We start from the raw sequence: 18,258 nt of genomic DNA, 5'->3' as shown, positions 1-18,258 counted from the left end.
TATTTTTAATACAATAGAAAAACTTTAATCATTCCATACAATCCACTGATCTATCTTCTGACTACTAAAACAAATTCACATTATGAGACATTAGAGTTTTGGAAGTGGTAATATTTTCAGTATTTTTGCATTGGTGCACGTTTACACTCCAGTATAATCTACCATATTTATGAAACCAGATCCACCCAAAACTAAGCACTATAAAAACAATTAGGAAGAAAGTTAAAATTGAAGCAGCAATATGGTATTATTTTAAGCTTCATTAACCCTCTCCATATGACAACTCCTTGGATTTATTACTGTAATGCACAAAACACAGAACCTGTGTAGACCAGGAAAATTAACTGCTCCTAAAGGCAGCCATGAGATCATCACTGTCCTCTTGACACACATTGGGAATGGCTGGAGAGAAACTGAGGGCAACAGAACAGCAACTGGGAGAAGAAAAGCACTGTGTACATTTTATTGGACTTCAGCAGGCCTGAAGGCTCTTAAGGTGTTTCAGCACATGAGTGGGCTCATACCCTGGCTCTCCAGGTCTGTGTTTGAGCCAGACACAGCTGCTGGGTAGGCACAGCAGCAGCTCCCAGAGCAGCTCCAGGAGAAGGTGCTGACCCTGAATGCTGAAAATTCAGCTACACCTGAAGAGAAGCAGTTCTATAGCAAGTTCTTGACATCCCTCTGCTTTTAGTTTCTGCTCTTCCCCTTCAAAACCTCAAGATAATTCCTTCTTCAGAAGCACTCAGCTCATGAAAGTCTGAAAGTGCTTTGATGGGTATGTGTTTCAACTTTTTGCCTCCTCTGCAGGAATAAGGAGGGATCTCTCTAGTAAAGGGCGACTGACTGTATGAGAATCTACTTCTGTCTGCCTCCAGATTTCCTTTCCACCTTGCTCAGGTGCTGTATTCCTTGGCAGAGGGCCTTAATACTCTTTCCCTTTTCTTCCTGTAGATTTGTCTTTCAGGCTACAGCAACTGCCTACCCTGACTGCAGCAGCAACTGAGTGAAGAATGAATGAAGAAAAGGTGCAGTGCAGATCTGCAATTCAGTATGGTTAGAAACAAATGGGACACTGTGCACCTTGGGTGTTTAGATGTCTGCTGTTTCAGCTGATGCACCACTTCTTTCACAGGCAGCAAGAGGGACCACGCTCCCCTTCAGCTCAGACAACACTTTCTACCTGGGTAACATACCATTCTAACTTGAATTCTTTGTTTTCAGAAAACAAACTACTGGAAAGCAATTTTTTTGTTGCTGTTTTTCTTTCTTGTTTTTTTTACATGTCATTCAATCTCTCATGAAATCAAGACTGTTATCTGGATGACACAGAAATATACACTGCTGAGTTATTACAACAATGACTTTACACCATCTAAAAAAAATAGCTGTACAACAACTTTCCAGACATCAAGTTTCTTATATCAGAGATGACAGACATTGATTGTGCAAATACCAAACCTCATTCATTGTCAAGGGAAAAAAGTTTCAAGTTAATCAGCTGCAGATTACATTCTCCTGGTTTTCTTCATTCATTGTTCTCATAATGACAATATTCATTAACATTGTTTTTATTCTCAACAAAATTCTAAAGCTACCAGAAAACCAAAACAATCAGGAAAGGGGAGGGGTGAAGACTACAGTAGTCATTAACATACACTTTTGTGCACTATAGAAAATAACATCTCTAGCTTCTATTTTTACCTTAACAAGAAAGTGGGAGACAAAAAAATTTACTAGAGTACATCCTAAAACCTAAGTAAATCATACCCAACCATCCACCGTAAATTTTTATCATTTTAATGAGAATCCATGTGAATTTCTGTAATCAATGAATACAGCAGAAAATACCTCTAGGGTTTTTTTTACAGCAGATAACCCAGTAGTGCTATAAAACTCATTGTACAGAGTTTACCATAACAATTAACAAAGTCTTAACCAGCAGTTCAACTCTGCCCAGCTACTGAATGCACCCATCTACTTTAAGATAGAGATTCTTAGAAGAAAAATAGTAGAAATTAAATATGAAAACTACACATTTCTTACAGGACTTGTGTTTTATTTTGAGTACATGTAGAATAACTATTATGGAGAAATACCAAACTATGGAGAATCAGTATTTTTAAGTAGATGGTGCAGAGAGAAGATTTAGTCCTTTATAAACTCATCAAATAAATGCACTAGGGTTTGCACGGGGATCCTTTTGGTTCCTGTATCTGTAAGTCAGCCAAACTCCCAGAATCTGAAAATAAAAACCAAAGATATTATTAAGCAGAGAGTTTCCATCCCATCTTCTAGTTTTACAAAATTTGTTTTAAACACAAAATCATGACAAAGAATTTTCAGTGTAGGATACAAGTTTAGGATATTTTACTGTTGCTAAAATTGTACAACCACACTCCATCTTTCTTAATTAGAAAAAAGAATGCATGCTCTCTCTCTAAGAAAAATCATACCCTAGCAACAGAGAGAAAAACAAAACAAAAACCACAAAACTATGAACAACAAAAGCCAAACTCATATTCACAATGCAATAAAAAATTTCCCATTGTTTTTATAACAAAAGTTAAATTATTCTTCTCCCCTTCCCAAATGATAAATACTCATAAAGCTGCTTTGAATATAAGGACAAAAAAATCCTCCGAACCGTTTCATTTTACCATTACCACTTAACTATAAAGCTATTCTTGCGTTTTCAAATCTTTTCATTCCCCCCAGCACCTTCACATTTTTAGCTGAGATCTGTGTGATTCCATTTAAGTTGCTGTATGTGTCCTCTTGCTGTCTTATTTACAAACCTTCTCAAAAGTGCACTAAGCAGCAGGAAGAGCATTTTCACATGCTCTTCTCTGGGATTAGGAAAGGCCTACTCTGAGGATTTTTATGCTCCAATCAATAAAGCAAGTTATGCATCATCATGGTACTAAAGCAAAGAGCCAAAATACCTTCTTAATTTTAACCTACTGTTTAAAATACAGTTCACTCTTGTGCAACTCCATCTTTGCACTACAGGTGGCACAAAAAAAAATCCTCAAAGACCTTATGTGTGCTAGAGTGGGGAGTAGGTGGGAAGAAAAGGGAACAAGGTAAAGCAACAGCTCTCTTTTAATACTGCTGGAGAATGGTAGACTTGAACAGCTAAGTTTCTGAAAAGCTTAAACTTTATAGCACCACATTTTAATGCTGATGTTTGTTTTCTAAATAAAAAAGCTGCAAGAAAAGCCTTCCTTCTGACAGACACGGGTCTGTCATCAAGGTCATAGCTTTGAGAAATTTGGCCTAATTAATTATCTGATTCCTGAGACTGCAGTGAGGTTTCCTGTAATAAACCCCCTAAAAATGTGTTTCACAAAGCAAAGCTTTAAAAGTGGGGAAAAAGCACTCAATTTTCCAACCACCCACTCACCTCTGTGAAGCTGAAGAAGAGTCCTATCCCACCAACAAATCTCAGCACCATTCCAGCATATTCTTCCATTATTGGTGCACATGGTTTACAGTGGAGATTTCTAAGACAATCCTGCAACAGATACAGAGAATTGCTTTCCATTTGCTGATAGCACTTTGTTGTTTGAAAGCATCTAGTTTGCTCTAGCTGAGACTGCTACCCATGGACAAAACTACAGAAGTTTTAAAAGACTCCAAAAGCTCAAGTGTATAAATAAATGACAATGGAGTACAAACTTTGCAGGGTACCCTGCAACTGTTTTACCAGTCAGTTAAGAGCTCAGTGTCACTGTAACAACTACATTACACACCTGTTAAAATGCTGCTTGCTGTAACTGTGGAAACATTTTTGAACAAACCCTGTGTGAATAAGTTATGTTTTTTCCCACTTGAAAAACTTACAGCGGCGCAGGTTTCATTCGGATAAAAAACTCTGAATCCACAACAATTCAGATTTCTCTCAATATCTGTTCTTGCGCTGTTGGTGTTACTCCATCCCACCTCTAGAAGTTCACTCTAGAAGCCATAAGCAAATACATATTACATTAATTTTTAAACTGTTTTACATTGCAAGCCAAAATACAAAATCTAGTTGATAATGTTTTAACTAAAACCTTCAGATCTTGATGCTTAACAGGAGAATATAAATATATTAAAAACAACTGGAGTGTCCAAAGAGGCTGTGTAGCTAAAGAAAGAACAGCACCTAACAGCAGCACATTCATGGGTAATTCCTTTCCTTCCTTTGTTTTTGCTAAACCCAACAAGATCACTAGTAAAGGGAAATGTGACTAATCTAGCTGGGACTGCCCAGGCTATACACAAAAAGCACCGTCACATGCAGAAACCTATTGTTTAGTCACTGTGCCCTTACCCACCTCTTATGCACTCAGAACTGGTCTCCATACCACATGGAAGACTCTTTTACTTTCACATGTAACTGCCTAATGTAATTATGACCTTTCCAGTTACACATGAACAATTCAACCATGATTACTGTATATTTCAGATAAGATTTCATCAGTTTATCTGAAATTGCTGAACACAAGATATAATCAAGATATCATGCTGCTACACCTGTGAAAATAAACCTAGAAAGGAAGCCTAAAAACAAATTAAATTTAAAAAAAAGTAATTTTAGGACCCAAATGTATTCTTTTCTAGCTACCGGAGCCAAACATTGACCAAGGTCGACTCTTTAATAACTAGGACAATGCTGATTTTCTTAAAATATGCTCTCCCCATTTTATGGAGGACTACAGAGAAATACATGTGCCTGTGTATATATATATTTATAGTGTTATGCTATAGATTAACTGAGAAGGCAGGAAACTTTTCTTACCTGCTGTTCCTCATTTAGTGCCAAACAGGCACAGGAGACAGAAAACTGGACAATAAAGACTAGCAGAAGAATAATCATGTACTGGAAACAATCAATAGTTAAGGATACACTCTCCAATTAATTTTGCTTTTACAACATATGTACCTAATGGTATTCCTTATTTCACCAGGTAACAGTTAAGTCCTCTAAAACAAAAGAACTGTGGAAGCAAATTCTGATTGGATGTGGAAAAGATGACCTAAATAATGTTCCCAAACCCCAATCATCATGTATTATCTTTTTTGGCTACTACTATACATTGGTGGTATTTCCTTATTAGGTATTTCTTGCCTAGCAAGAGAACATGAGCAGGGAGGTCAATAAAAGGAGCTTGAGAGCAAGATCTCCAGCCATCTGCTCCAGCTTTAGGGACTCATGTAATTTCATTATACTTCACTTAAATAAAGTAGTAGAGAAGATATTTTTGGGGGTATTGCATATTCAGGTTGCTTTTTTTCAATGACAAAGTCCTGTAATTAATTACCAAAAAAACCTTTAGTGTAGATTAAAAATAAAAAAAGATAAGAGTTGCTCTTGGAACACAGCCTCACACACTTTTGGACTACTGCATCTGAAGATGGTATAAAACAAAAAGAATAAACTTTGATACAAAAGATCATGTTTTGAAAGTTGGGGAGTACTTTCAAAATGTGGCTGCTGTGTTCAGAGGCAGATACTTCACACAATTTAGCTGTTTGTAAAGTGGAGGTCAGTTCTTATTCACAGACCACAAAAGTTAAACATTAATAGTTCACCTACTTTAGCCCCATGTAGGGCTGAGCACACAGTAAGAGGCACCTGTGACACAGTGAGCTACCATAAAAAGCTCTCAAAGAATTAAAAGAGTCTTATTTATAAAAAGAGATGTGAATACTTCTATCTTCAAAGCACAGATAATGGAAGGGAAAAAAGGAAACTGAAACGAAGTTAAATGGGAAGTAAGTCTAATTTAGACTGCACTTGACCAAAGCAAGATTGTGAATTTCTGTTCTGTTTCTGAAGCCCCTCCCCCAGCAGTCTCAGCTGACACAGGAGGTTGTTTACACAGCTCAAACCACACTGCAATCAATGCAGTGCATCAGAAGGATACAAAGAATAGCAATACTTGATGATGTTTCACTGCACCAATCAATCCAACTAAGGCAATAAAGAAGAGGAAGACTCCTACTGCGATTACCACTCCAACAACTCTGAAACTAGAGATGAGGCCAAAGCCAATTCCCCATGCTGCAATTCCAATCAGCAGCAGGCTCACCAGCTGGAGGGAAGAGAAAACACAAAGTTAGACTGCATATTAAAACAGGCTCCCACACACAGGTAATTTTTTTGCATTTAAGTTGTTTTTAAAAAGGTACGTACAATTTCTCTTTCTAGTGTAAAGAGAAGAAACACAACCCTAAACAAACCAATCCTCCACATAATTGTGTAAGTAATTTCAGTTCCAGATGTTTTAAGGCATACATATTCTTCCACACTGTCAATGTGGAACTGTTACAACTCAAATCACCTATAAGTCAAGCCATGTTGTACTATCAGTGACTGACTAGAGACACTAAACTGTAGATCATAACATAACTGACAAATAAGCTAAAAAATCATCAGCTTTAATTCAGAGTGGAGTAAGAACCAAAATTTCAGATGTTTTGTTAAACTGTGGCAGTATATTTAAAGAAAATAGAATATACAGATATACAGCTCTGAATGTGTAAAAAAGGGCACTTTGCCAAAACTTACTCTAATCAGCTGTATTAATTCATTAAAGAAGTTTCTACATACTTGATAATGTAACACAATTGTTAACATGGTCACAAAAAAGACATTTCAGATCTGAATTGCAAGGACTTTATACAGTACTAAAACAATAAAGGTATCCTGTCTCCTCGGCATATTTTTTCAAGAAAATAGCTCTACTATTAAGTGAATCCTATTTTAATACCCAAAACACTTATGCTGTTTCCTTCCTTTTAAACATGGTATTCAGGGAAGGCAGGCAGGAATCTGTCCCAGTTACTTCACAGAGATTTATTGTTTATATGGGCAGGAAGCTCCAGCCTTTCCTGTTTCCACACCAAAAAAATACAACCCCAAGAAAAAAGAAATTACAACATGAAAAGCTGCAGAGAAATCTGTAATGAAGTCCAGCAGGAGGGAAGCAGCAGACAAAGCCAATCCAGATGCCCAAGGCACAAGATGCCCAAGACTCTCTGGTTTGAAACAGACCTAAGTGTAACATTGCTTTACATTTTCTGTTAAATGATGCCAATGTGCAAGTTTTAACTTTCCAAAACTCTGATCTCACAAAAAAAATACTCGGCTCTATAGCTATTTTAAAATAATCCAAGCCAACAATATAAAACATTAGGCACTTAGTCTAGTTCAACTACTTGGCTTTGCTCAACAACAAGTATAGAGCAAGCACTTGCTCACCATTTCCATTCAAACAAGGCACATTCTCATGAAGCACATTTTACTGCTTACCCAGAGGCAGGAAGAATTTAAAAAAAAAAAAAAGGTAACTGGTAATTTCCAACTTATCACTTTAGTATACTTACCCTACATCTGGCAATTCTTGTTAGTATTAATATAATAAAATACATCTGTATATGTTTTTCCATTTAAGTACATTTTAGAGGACTACCTATGTAATGCAGCTTTTGAAACATGGAAATCTAAGATAACATCAAAAAAGCTACTAAAACAACTGGAGACGCTCATCAAGATCTAAACACAGCAGGTGGATTTTTTTTTGTCTTCACACAGGAATACATCTCAAAAAACTTTTTACCAAAAGCCAGTAATCCACACAAGAAATTCAAGAGTTTGCAAGAACAAAAGCAGGATATTTGTTATACCTACACTTCTCTCTTAACACATAAAGATACAAAAACCAATATAAAATTCAAAGGAATTGTTCAGTACTAGCAGAGTTTAGGATGATTTCACATTTGTCTTTGTTTCTCTTAAATAAAAGGCCTTAAATAAAATTACCACATTTATTTAGAACAAAAACAACAGGCCAAAGTGTCATGAATTAAAATTGCAGAGAGGACTGAAGAAAAAATAAAATAAAACACCTTGGCTCTTACACAGACAAATTTTCTGAATCCATGCTGCACAAGGCTATAAACTTCCCAATACCAGTACATTAAAAATTAGCCTGGCTAATCAGACAGTTTATTGCAAGCCCTACCTTTTCTGATCTATGCCCACTCATTTTATTTCACTGTCTCATCCCACTGGAAAGATTTATTTTTCCATGTAAGTACCAGAAGCAAGTAACTAAAGAAACAGCCCGATTCCAATCAGAAAGTGCTTTCTGACATCCCATGCTCTGCACCAGCTTCTAAATACTGAACTCACATTTCCACTACATAGGTCTTTAAAAAAAAAAATCTCACAAGCAATGACAAAGCTCAATTTATTTCACAAAGAAGAGCAGATGAAACTTTGTTCCGAATAGTTTTCACCAATACTTTTCTGTCTGAGGGCAAATCTTTCACCAATCTGCCTCCAGGATACCAAAATATGTGTTTGCTCAGCTCTTTGCTCATTTTATAAGAGGTCCAAAAGCATTAGATGAAATTAGTTAGTTCTTAAAATACTGAAATCAAAACAAGAGACAAAATCTGTGAGTCTAAGACCTCCTGGATAAACACAGTCTGTGAAGTGCAGGGTACCAGTTGCTTCTTGATGCCATTACTGATCTCATCTTGCATTAATCTGATGATACATGCATAAAATTAGCTACATGACACCAGAACTGTCCTGACACCCTGGTACAAAAAGCTTTTCTGGTAGAAACAGCCACATTTTGAGTCTAGAAAAGGTCTGGTTTTCAACAAACTGGGGGCAAAAAGCCTCTCTGGATTTTAAACACAGTATTGAACAATTCAAGTTTTAGAGCTATCAATCTCATTTTAAACTGTTACCTCCATAATACCAAAGTTCCATTTTCCTTGACAAAGTTAGGAATTGTCCAATTCCTTAAAACATCTGGAAAGTCAGTGTGATCACAGATCCATGCTACTGGGCTCTGGCTGACAAACTATAGGAAAATGCTGTATCCAATCAGGCAGATCCATGATGTGGATCAAAGTCATTACTGGCCACCCCTTTCTTGTCACTTGAAATTGTGGAAAATTGACTTTTTCAAAACTGGAGACTACAGTTTTACTAATCACTCCAGAAACTGATTTAGTGTTAAGTTTCTGTCTCCTCCACATGATTACTGAAAGATGAAATTATGGTTGTTCCTTCATATTCAGGTTTGGCATAGACTATCTGAATGAGAGGAATAACTTTCTCTTATGTAGTTTTTTAGTGTCATAATGCAAAAAATTGAAGTAAAAGAACACTACTACAAAAAGGAAAAATAGCTGTTTTGAAAATAGTTTTTTAAGTCTGTAAAACAATGCAAGATTCACAGTGTTATGTACTGTTTAGCCACTAGAAATAACCATTCAACAGTGCTTATTCCAGTGTTTTGAGATGAAATGATTTAAATGCAATATATCTAAAACTGAAGCTGCTATGGCTTTATTATTACAGTGTACTTGAAACAAAATTAGTGACCCTAACCACTTCAAATGACTAACATGTACATTCTAAACATACAAGCTTTACCTACATGCAAAAAGGCCAAGTATTTCTGTTCAATGAAGAAAGAAAGACTCTCTATGGAGCTTCTGAATGTCACATTTTATTTAACTGAGACCACATTTCATGGCAGCAGAAGCCTCCCAAAGTAAACAGTGCCATCCTTGGAGGACTGAATTATCTGTGAAAGTTCATTTTACCTATATGAATTTACTTAGACAAAGCTAGCTTTGGTTAGTAACACTTCAAATATCTGCTTGATGTATTTACCAGAAATATCTGAAATCACAGACCAGTTTTTAGTGATTAGGGTTAATTCAGTTTCCCACAGGAAGGCTGGAGAAATTGGCTTGTTAAGACTGAACAGCCACAGGCCAGACTGCTGAACTTGAAGAGCAGTAATTGATGGCCTAGCATCCTGCTGGGCAGCAGGTAAGCACCACCACAAAGGCTGGAGCCAATATCACACAGTATTTTCATCAACAACCTGAATATAACACAAAATGAATTATCCAAAAACATGTGGATGACACTAAACAAGGAGGGGTGGTTGACTCTCCAAAAAGAGATTTAGCTCAGATATACCTTGATAAACTTGAGGAATAAGCCAACCTCAGGCTGCAAAGTGAAAAATTGTGCTCTGGGTGCTTCAGTGGAGCCTGGGATTGGACCAGCTGAACAACAGCCTTAATGAGACAGATCTGGAGATCAGATTGTTTGTCAGGTTGAACACAAGATGAGACAGATCTGGAGATCAGACTGTTTGTCAGGTTGAACACAAAATGAGACAGATCTGGAGATCAGACTGTTTGTCAGGTTGAACACAAGGCAGGAGTGAGCTCTCGCTGCAAACAGGGAAACCAAGAAGAGTGCAATCCAAGGAAACATAATGCTGGAGAGACTGAAGCTCAAATACTGTGTTCTATTTCAAGTCCCCCGGGTGGAAAAGGAATTTGAGAACCTGGCAGGAGTCAGTAAAATGGCATGGAGCCTTGATAATGAGAGGTGTGAGAAGAGGGGATGGAGCTGGGTTTCTTTAGTATGACAAAGAGGTTGCCGGGGGTAATCACATACTAACTAAAGCTGAAGGCACATCATACAAACATGGAAGCAAACTCTTCTGGGTATCATAAGTAACAGCTTGGGAGGTTCAGTGGACATTAGAAAACACACCTGAAAGGTGGTTTGGGGATGGTCTTTGTTCTCAGGGGTGTCCAAGACTCCTCCACAGGCTAAGTCACAGATAGCAAGCTACTGCTATTCATAATCCTGATCAGGGGCCTGGACTGATGAGCCCCAAAAATGCCTTCCAACCAACACTGCCACACAGCACAGCCAGCACTTTGACCACACCACTCTTTCCAAACCAAAAATCAAAGTTTTATCAGATAGATAAGAGGTGGATTTAGCACTGACCACGGACTATCTTCACCAGTTCAAACCCTAGCTATCTTACTTAAAGGCACACACACAAATATAGGCTTAGTAAAATTTAATATATAAACTGGTAATTTTGAAATTAAGTAAATGCTTTACCAGAACAAACCTTTAGGTAGCACAAATTCTAGGTGAAGATCAGTGGTTTTCCCTATGAGATTAGAGTATTTCTACTTTGGAGTAAAACAAATGGGAAAAAAAATTCAAGCATATTGTCAGTAGACAAAACATTATTCCAATGTCAGTATCTGTATAGGGAAAATTTCAGGGAAGACTGAAGTTCAAGATCAGTGGAAGAGATCAGACTCCAGTTTAGGCAACTTCTCTTTTTTTAATACACATACATACACACATTTGAACTTCAGAGCTGTTCTAAATATAACAGTTTCCCTAACAAATCCCCAAATTTACTCTGTTCTTTAAATCCAAGTTCTCCTGTGCACACAGCTGCTCATTTCCCTCCTTTCTGTACTGGACAAAACATATTTCTTTCCACAAGTGCTCCTGCTGTACTTATGTGCAATTTTATAGTCCATGTTACAAAAAAGAAACAAAGATACTGACAAACTATTTCTCTATACAATGCCATGAGAAACAATTCAAATGCTAAAACCACTTCCTCCTTCCTACAACAGCAAGCCACCAGCAAATCTGCTGTCTTGACTAACTGGCAACTTTTTGGTATTTCAACTAGCTTGGACTGCTGGCTAGGAAGGAAGTCATATGCAGAAGCTGGTATTGCCCCTGCTTCCTTACCACCTCAGTACTAACAGGAGTTGGTAACAACCACATTTCAGAATTTAAATTTTACAGACTCACCATTCCTAGGTAAAGAGATTATATATCATTTATTCTCGTATCAGCAAGGGAAATATTTACAGAATAGCTGTCAAAGTGAATATATGGAACAGGAACTAAAACCAAAGAGATTACACAAATTATGAAATACATCCTCCCTAACCTCTCTCCCCACATATAAGTTCATATTTTGCTACTTTAAAGGGTTCTTTAAAATTTAAATGTCAAATGACATATCCACTTAAGCTAGAGGTTTTCACTACTCTTCTCTTCCACTTGGACAACCATTTCTGCACAGCCATAGAGAATCTAGAAGACAATTGGAAGATTGATTCCTGGCACTTAATTTAAAAACACCACATTAAAACAACAGGCAGTGCATAGTGGTGCAACCATAACCTTTAGCAAGTTAAAATGAAGCTAAAGTGGTTTCTATCACTGCTGTAAGCTACTCAACCTGTAAGCAACTTTATTTCCTTACAGTACTACTTCAGCTTTACTGAGAGCAAAAGAAAGCTCTGGGTACCACCAAAGAATTTCTAACAGAAAGCAAAATCTTCCACCTTTATGAGACTTACTTAAATGAAGAGTGATCAGAAGTCTGATTACTGAACAGCCTTGAGACATGTAGTTTGGAACAAGCAATTTATGTGAAAGGCAGCATTCCTGGCTCCTATCACAAAAGCCTGTTCTTTCAGTTTCAAGCCTTGTAAAGAGTTATTCACTTCATTGGTCATGTAACAAACTATTTACACACTAAAATGTCAGTTAGATTTAACCCCTGCAAATGGAAGCATTGTTCCTGTGCAGCAGGAACAATTATGTTCTAAAATGTTTACTTTTACTTGTGTGTTTGTTCATCGTTTAAGGGGTTACAAAATGTTTTCATAAAGCCTGGTGAGCCAAAGATCCTTCTTCCACACATCCTATCTCCTTCAACACAAAAACAGGAGTACAAAACCCCACAACTAATGATATAAGCTACAAGGCTTCTGCAGGACACTCAAAGGGATTCTCAATAATTGTGCTGGTTTTAAAGAGCCCACCTGCACCACCAGGATGGCTGAAAAGACCAGCAGTATCAAAACAGACTGTGTTCCATATACCCTCCTGCTCTGTGCCCTGTCATTCTCCTCTTTCCCTAAGGACAGGCTGCCTTCTTAGCTCCACATCCCACTGCACACTCTGCATAAGACAATGAAAACCCAAAACTCTCTCCTGGCTGGTGTATGGACCCAGCATACGTCTAGATTCTGCCCCACCATCAGAGACTGCTGTCACTTTGGCTATAAACTGACACACAGCATAGCCAAAGGCCTTTCCAAGCCCTGGAAAAACATCTTTAAATATCTGTCTGTACTTTTGCTGTGTTCTTGTGTGTTCTCAAGCGTGAGCACAGAAACCTTCCCAAAATGCCAATGAAAACAGAAAGGCCACAAGACTGACATGACCAACATTAGCTTCCTTGACCAATACCTGGGAGCTTCTGTACCAGTTTTATTTACATGTCAAGACTAGACAGCCCAGCTTATACTGCCATCTTCAAAATGTTCCTGAGAACAACAGAAATGGCCCCAAGGCAACCTGTCCCATTTGCTGAGCATCCAAGCATGACAATGAGGGAGACCAGCACAGAACAGGCTGGTGCTGGGGCAAACTCTGGATGCTGCACACCTAAATGCTGACCAGAGCCTGTCAGACAGGGCAAGCAGCAGGTATTTTATCTTATTTATCTTACAACTGAAAACAAACTTAGGACAAACCAAAATGGAGCTGCACTCAGAGACTGCAGGTTCACTAATCAATGTGAAAGAAATTGCCACTTGAGGCAAGAACTGTGCTTCTCTAACTCCTGTCTGCTTGTCCCTGGCTCTGTGTTGCCACTATGCCAGTCAGGAAATATCAGAGAACACAAAGACACGTTCCCTTTCCTAAGGAAAATCCAGATGTTCACCCTGCCTTGGACACTAAGTTTCCCTATGCAGCAAAAAGATGAAGCAGACAGATTTGCATGGAAGATGATCCTGATTTCTCTGCATCAGGAACTCTGAAAGCAAGACAAACATTATTATAAAATACCTTAGTAATTAAAAACCCTCTTAAAATCTTCAAGGGCAGGTTGGATGAGGCTTTGAACAACCTGGTCTAGTGGTAGGGGTCCCTGTCCATGCCAGACGGGTTGGATTATCAAGATTTTGAAGGTCCCTTCCAAGCCAAATCATCCTATGATACCAAGCACACACTGTCCAAATCTGAGAATTTCTATACTTATCTTTGCATATTTCCATAATACAGGGAAACCAAGTTTGATAAAGAGGGCACAATGTCCAAATGTAACTTCAATAATTAAAGCACCCAGAGAACAAGAGACAGTGATAGGAAAAACAAAACAAACAAGCCCAAAAATTCTTTCAAACACAATGCTTTGACAATGGATGCAAAAACCATTTAATAGACAATCAAAAAAGAGGTTCAGAGAATGACACAATATAAAAAGTGAATTATTTTGATATGGTACTTTCTAGTGTTACAAGTAAACGTGGATGCCTTTATGGAATAAGCTTTGTGCCACTAAAAAAATACACACTTCTAATGGAAAAGATACTGTATGGCTTAATTGAAATCAAATGGCTGTTCTAAGTGTAAGAAAACATAAAGCCTGCTCATCAAAATGTGAGATGTTTACATACTGACAAGAAACATTTCATGTTTCCTGCTGCAGCAATAATTAAGTAGCTGCTTGGGTGACAAAACCGGCACACACCACCCAAATGAACTTTAAGTACTGGTTTTTTATTTGAATATTTAATCTTGTGGCTCACCTACCACTTCAGCCTTTCACCACGAGTTAGGAACTTCCCCTTCCTCTCCGAAAACCAGATACGAACAAAGATATTGACTGTTTGTACTTCAACACAAACATTGAAGACTTCCTTAGAGGCTTAAGTTTTAAGCTACAAAGACACCCCTGAATTTGGATTAATTCTGTGAACAGGCACTTTAAACAGTTTGTATAGATCTGCCATTTGATGGGAAATGTAAATATGACTGACTAAATAAAAACTAAATAGGCCAGATATCCAAAATTAGTATTTTAAAGGTTCTTGTACTCAGTTCTTCCGTGTAAGGCTTTATTCTGACAATATACATCATCATGTACTCAGAGTCAATAAATAGTCTCAATTATTTTTCTACTCTTCCTCTACCCATAAGGAACCATACTGATGTCAGCAAGACTCAGCATAGATGCCAAAATTACTCATGTAAAATAGACTGAAAAATAGAATCAGGGCCTAAGGACCCTAACTTAGTCAGGAGAAGAACCAAAATCATCGGCACAGTAACATCTGAAAAGAAGATTAAGTGAGCAGTTAGGTTAGTGGGTTTCTGCTTTCTTGCCTTAAACCAGTAACTGATTTATTACTGCCAGGACATATATTTTTCTTGGTGTACTACTACAAAAAATTAAAAAAGGCAGTACTAAAAAAATTTAAAAATAAGTTAAGCTCTAATATAATATTTTATTTAGAGTGTTTTAATGAAAGGCAGAATGTAAATTGAAACCTCCAATAAACAGTTTTCAAGGTTAATTCATGTCATACAGACACATCAGTGCTAGCTACAAAAACATCCAAGAAGTGTCACCTCTCCCTTCTTACCACCACTACTCCTTTCTCACCATTTATTAGTGAATCAACACTATTTAAAAGAGACAAACATTATGTTATTGCTCTGATTGTCTTCTGTATTTTTTTCCAGCTGGGAAGAAATAAGTCCATCATTCAAAGGGTTGCTGCTTCAACCCTTTATTTCAGGTTTCTGTCTAACCAAGGAACAGAGAAGCCCACACACTTTACAACTCTACCAGGCCAAGTAAGCACTTTAAGTGTTATTTCCACAACTAGGAATTTAAAAGCATTAAGTCTTGCCACTTGTTTTATTAATAAACAATACTAGCAATAATAATTGGACATTCTTGTAACTATCATTTTAAAGACATCATTCCTTCCCTTCAGGCAAAACAGATGTTTTGTACAGGTCAAGTGACAGAAGAGAGAGTGACACCCACAAAGTAAAGTCTACTCAACCAGACATCAGAGCAGAGATTAAAGTGGTAAATACACTGTACAGGTAACACAGACAGAACTACAGAAGTCCAAAAGTTCAACCCACCCTTGCTAAGGCCAGATATGCCCAAAAGACCTACCAGACTCATTACACCTGTTTAATATCTGGCTATATGACTGTAGAATTAATGATGACATTAATTATTAGTCATTAGAAAAAAAAAACACCTGCTGTCCACATGACATTACAGTATTACTTGTGCATCCATCTGAGAATGATCCAGATTTCTCTCACTCTTCTGTCACTCAAGGAATAATAGCAGCAATAACAAAACAAGTGTTGCATTAACTGAAAAGCAAAATTGGGATGGGATAATGCACCCATAACCCACCTGCTGGCACAGGAAAATCTCATGAAAAGTTGACCACAATGATAGTCTGGGGACCCTTTCAACCTCAGCTATTTTATGACTCTAACTTAGCTCCATTGTGACACTCTACATCCATTAAACTTACCTTCAACTACAGGTATCTAACATCTATCTGCTCCCCTCTGCTCTGGCTGGGTGTAGCCCAACAACAGGAGCCATCACAGAGATCCAAGCTAACTTTCACAGTGGGTAGGCTGGGCTGCCTAAGCATGCTCCAGACTTTTTCAGAGACATATTTCACTCCTCAAGCTCCTCTAAGGATGGAGACCAAGTAACAATGCAGCCTCTCCTACATAAAGGTTTCTCTTTTGCTCTTTGCTGAGGAAAGGGGGGGTTGGGTCACCTGATACACCCAAGAACATCAACCAGCTCTGGATTCAGCAGAGGTGCTTCCACATTCCTTCATGCTCCATCAGGTCCAGTTACTGCCAGGTACTGTTTGTTCTGATGAACAGTGCGGACCTGCTTGTTCTCCAGTCTTGTTTTCAGCCCAGGTCGGGCATTGCTTTCAGAAAAGCACAGATACAACAGCCAAAAGCACTGGCTGACCCCAATTTCAGTCCGCTGAAAGTCACTCCCAAGCACAGCTGTTAAACTTGAAACATTAGAGGACATTCTACCTCTCCAGAGGTGCTGCGAGAGGAAGCCATTACCCTTACTCCCGTTTCTTGTTATTTCTAAGCCCTTTAGAAATAGGTATCGAGAAAAAAAATTCCTGTAGCTACACCACAATTGGAGATTTTTTCTTCTCTGTTGAAAACAGGCCCTCCAACACTCTGGAACAGAACCAGGCACCTGCCTGCAGCTCCCCAGCAAAGTCATTTATTTCAGTTTAACATCCTACTTTTTTTCCCCCTCCTCACGTATCTTCCCACCGCCGCAGGCAGCCCGACTTGGTAACTGCCTGGTTTATCCCAGGAACACTGCGGGTGCTGGGGGCCTCGTCACTGACCCAACTGCACTCCTTCGGGCGCGGATGCTCGGCTGAGGAACAAAACAAACCCTGCCCTGCTTCACGCCTGGACTGGTGCACCGCCCTTTGCGGACGGACAAAAAGGGCACCGGCGAGCCGGGCCCCGGGGCCGCTCCCTGCAGGAGACAATCCAGCCGCCGCCGCCCCGGGCGGGCAGCGCTCCCGGGCCTCGCTGGATTTTGATCCCCAGCAGCCACGTCCGCGCGGTGACAAAGCCCGGCCTAACCGCTGTCACCTCCTCACCCCTCCCTCCCCATCCTCCCGAGCCGGAAGCCGCGACCGCCCAGCGGCCGCAGCGCGGACCCCCCCGGCCCCCGCGGCCACATCCCGCCGGCAGAAGCGCAGCGAGCCCCGCCACACCACCTCCCCTCCTCAGCCCAGCCCATCCCAGCCGGCGGCGGGAGCAGCGGGACGAGGCAGAGCCCGCGGCGGCGGGCGGGCCCCGAGCGCGGCGGGCACGCACCGTGTAGAGCAGGTTGAGGGCGCACAGGCAGTTCTTGGAGCAGGCGAAGCCCCCGCACGCCATCGCTCCGCCGCCTCCGCCGCCCCGCGCGGCCGCCGCTCCGCCAGGAGGCCGCGGCCCCGCCCCCGGCCGCGCGGGTGCGGCCGCAGCAGGTGAGCGGCGCCCGCTGATTGGCCGCCGTGGGGCGCAAAGGTAAATGTATGCAAATGAGGGCTGTGACGTCGGCGCCGTCACCCGCTATCCGCGCGGGCGGGGCCGTTGCGCCGTCTCCGGTCCCCGTTCCCGTGACGACACCAGCCCCGGTCCCTTGTTCTCGTAGCCCGGTGATGTCACTACACAAGTCCCGCTCCCCTGTCCCTGTTCCCCCTTGTTGTGACGAACCAGCCCTGTTCCCCGTTGCTGTGACGACAGCAGCTCCAGTCCCCGTTTCCCGTTGCTGTGACGACAGCAGCCCGGGCCTGGCCCCCGCCTGCCGGAGCCGCCGCCGTTCTGTTCCCTGCACGAGCGGCGGCGCCTCGCCGGTGACGGCGGACCCCTATAATCCATGGCCTGTGTGATCCTAAGGGAAATATCCAGGGATTTACTTGTACAGACCGTGAAAGTGTTCAGAGTGCTGGTAGTTCTGCCAGTGCTTCATAGAATCATCAAGGCTGGAAAGGGCCAACAAGTCC

General features: G+C 40.1%; 1 protein-coding gene across 1 annotated transcript; it reads right to left on the bottom strand.

The window, feature by feature from the left end:
* Positions 1 to 17,821, bottom strand: TSPAN13 (tetraspanin 13). The gene is made up of 6 exons (XM_054631284.2): positions 17,588 to 17,821; positions 5,913 to 6,080; positions 4,784 to 4,864; positions 3,844 to 3,957; positions 3,404 to 3,514; positions 1 to 2,239 (listed from the first exon to the last, which is right to left on the bottom strand). Exons 1-6 carry the CDS (start codon positions 17,648 to 17,650, stop codon positions 2,165 to 2,167), a joined length of 612 nt encoding a protein of 203 aa, XP_054487259.2. The 5' UTR covers positions 17,651 to 17,821; the 3' UTR covers positions 1 to 2,164.
* Between the last annotated feature and the right edge of the window lie 437 nt (positions 17,822 to 18,258).

This window comes from Agelaius phoeniceus, chromosome 1 (genome assembly GCF_051311805.1).
Source record: "Agelaius phoeniceus isolate bAgePho1 chromosome 1, bAgePho1.hap1, whole genome shotgun sequence".
Lineage (NCBI taxonomy): Eukaryota > Metazoa > Chordata > Aves > Passeriformes > Icteridae > Agelaius > Agelaius phoeniceus.
The sequence above is the reverse complement of the archived record's forward strand: the minus strand, read 5'-3'. Positions and strand labels throughout refer to the sequence as shown.

Coding starts and splice junctions, on each gene's coding strand:
- TSPAN13 (XM_054631284.2), bottom strand. CDS start 17,650: ATGGCGTGCGGGGGCTTCGCCTGCTCCAAGAACTGCCTGTGCGCCCTC. Junction 6,081..17,587: donor CCCTCAACCTGCTCTACACG/GTGCGTGCCCGC, acceptor TCTTCCCTCCAG/CTGGTGAGCCTGCTGCTGAT. Junction 4,865..5,912: donor ATCAAGTATTGCTATTCTTT/GTATCCTTCTGA, acceptor GATTGTTTCCAG/TACATGATTATTCTTCTGCT.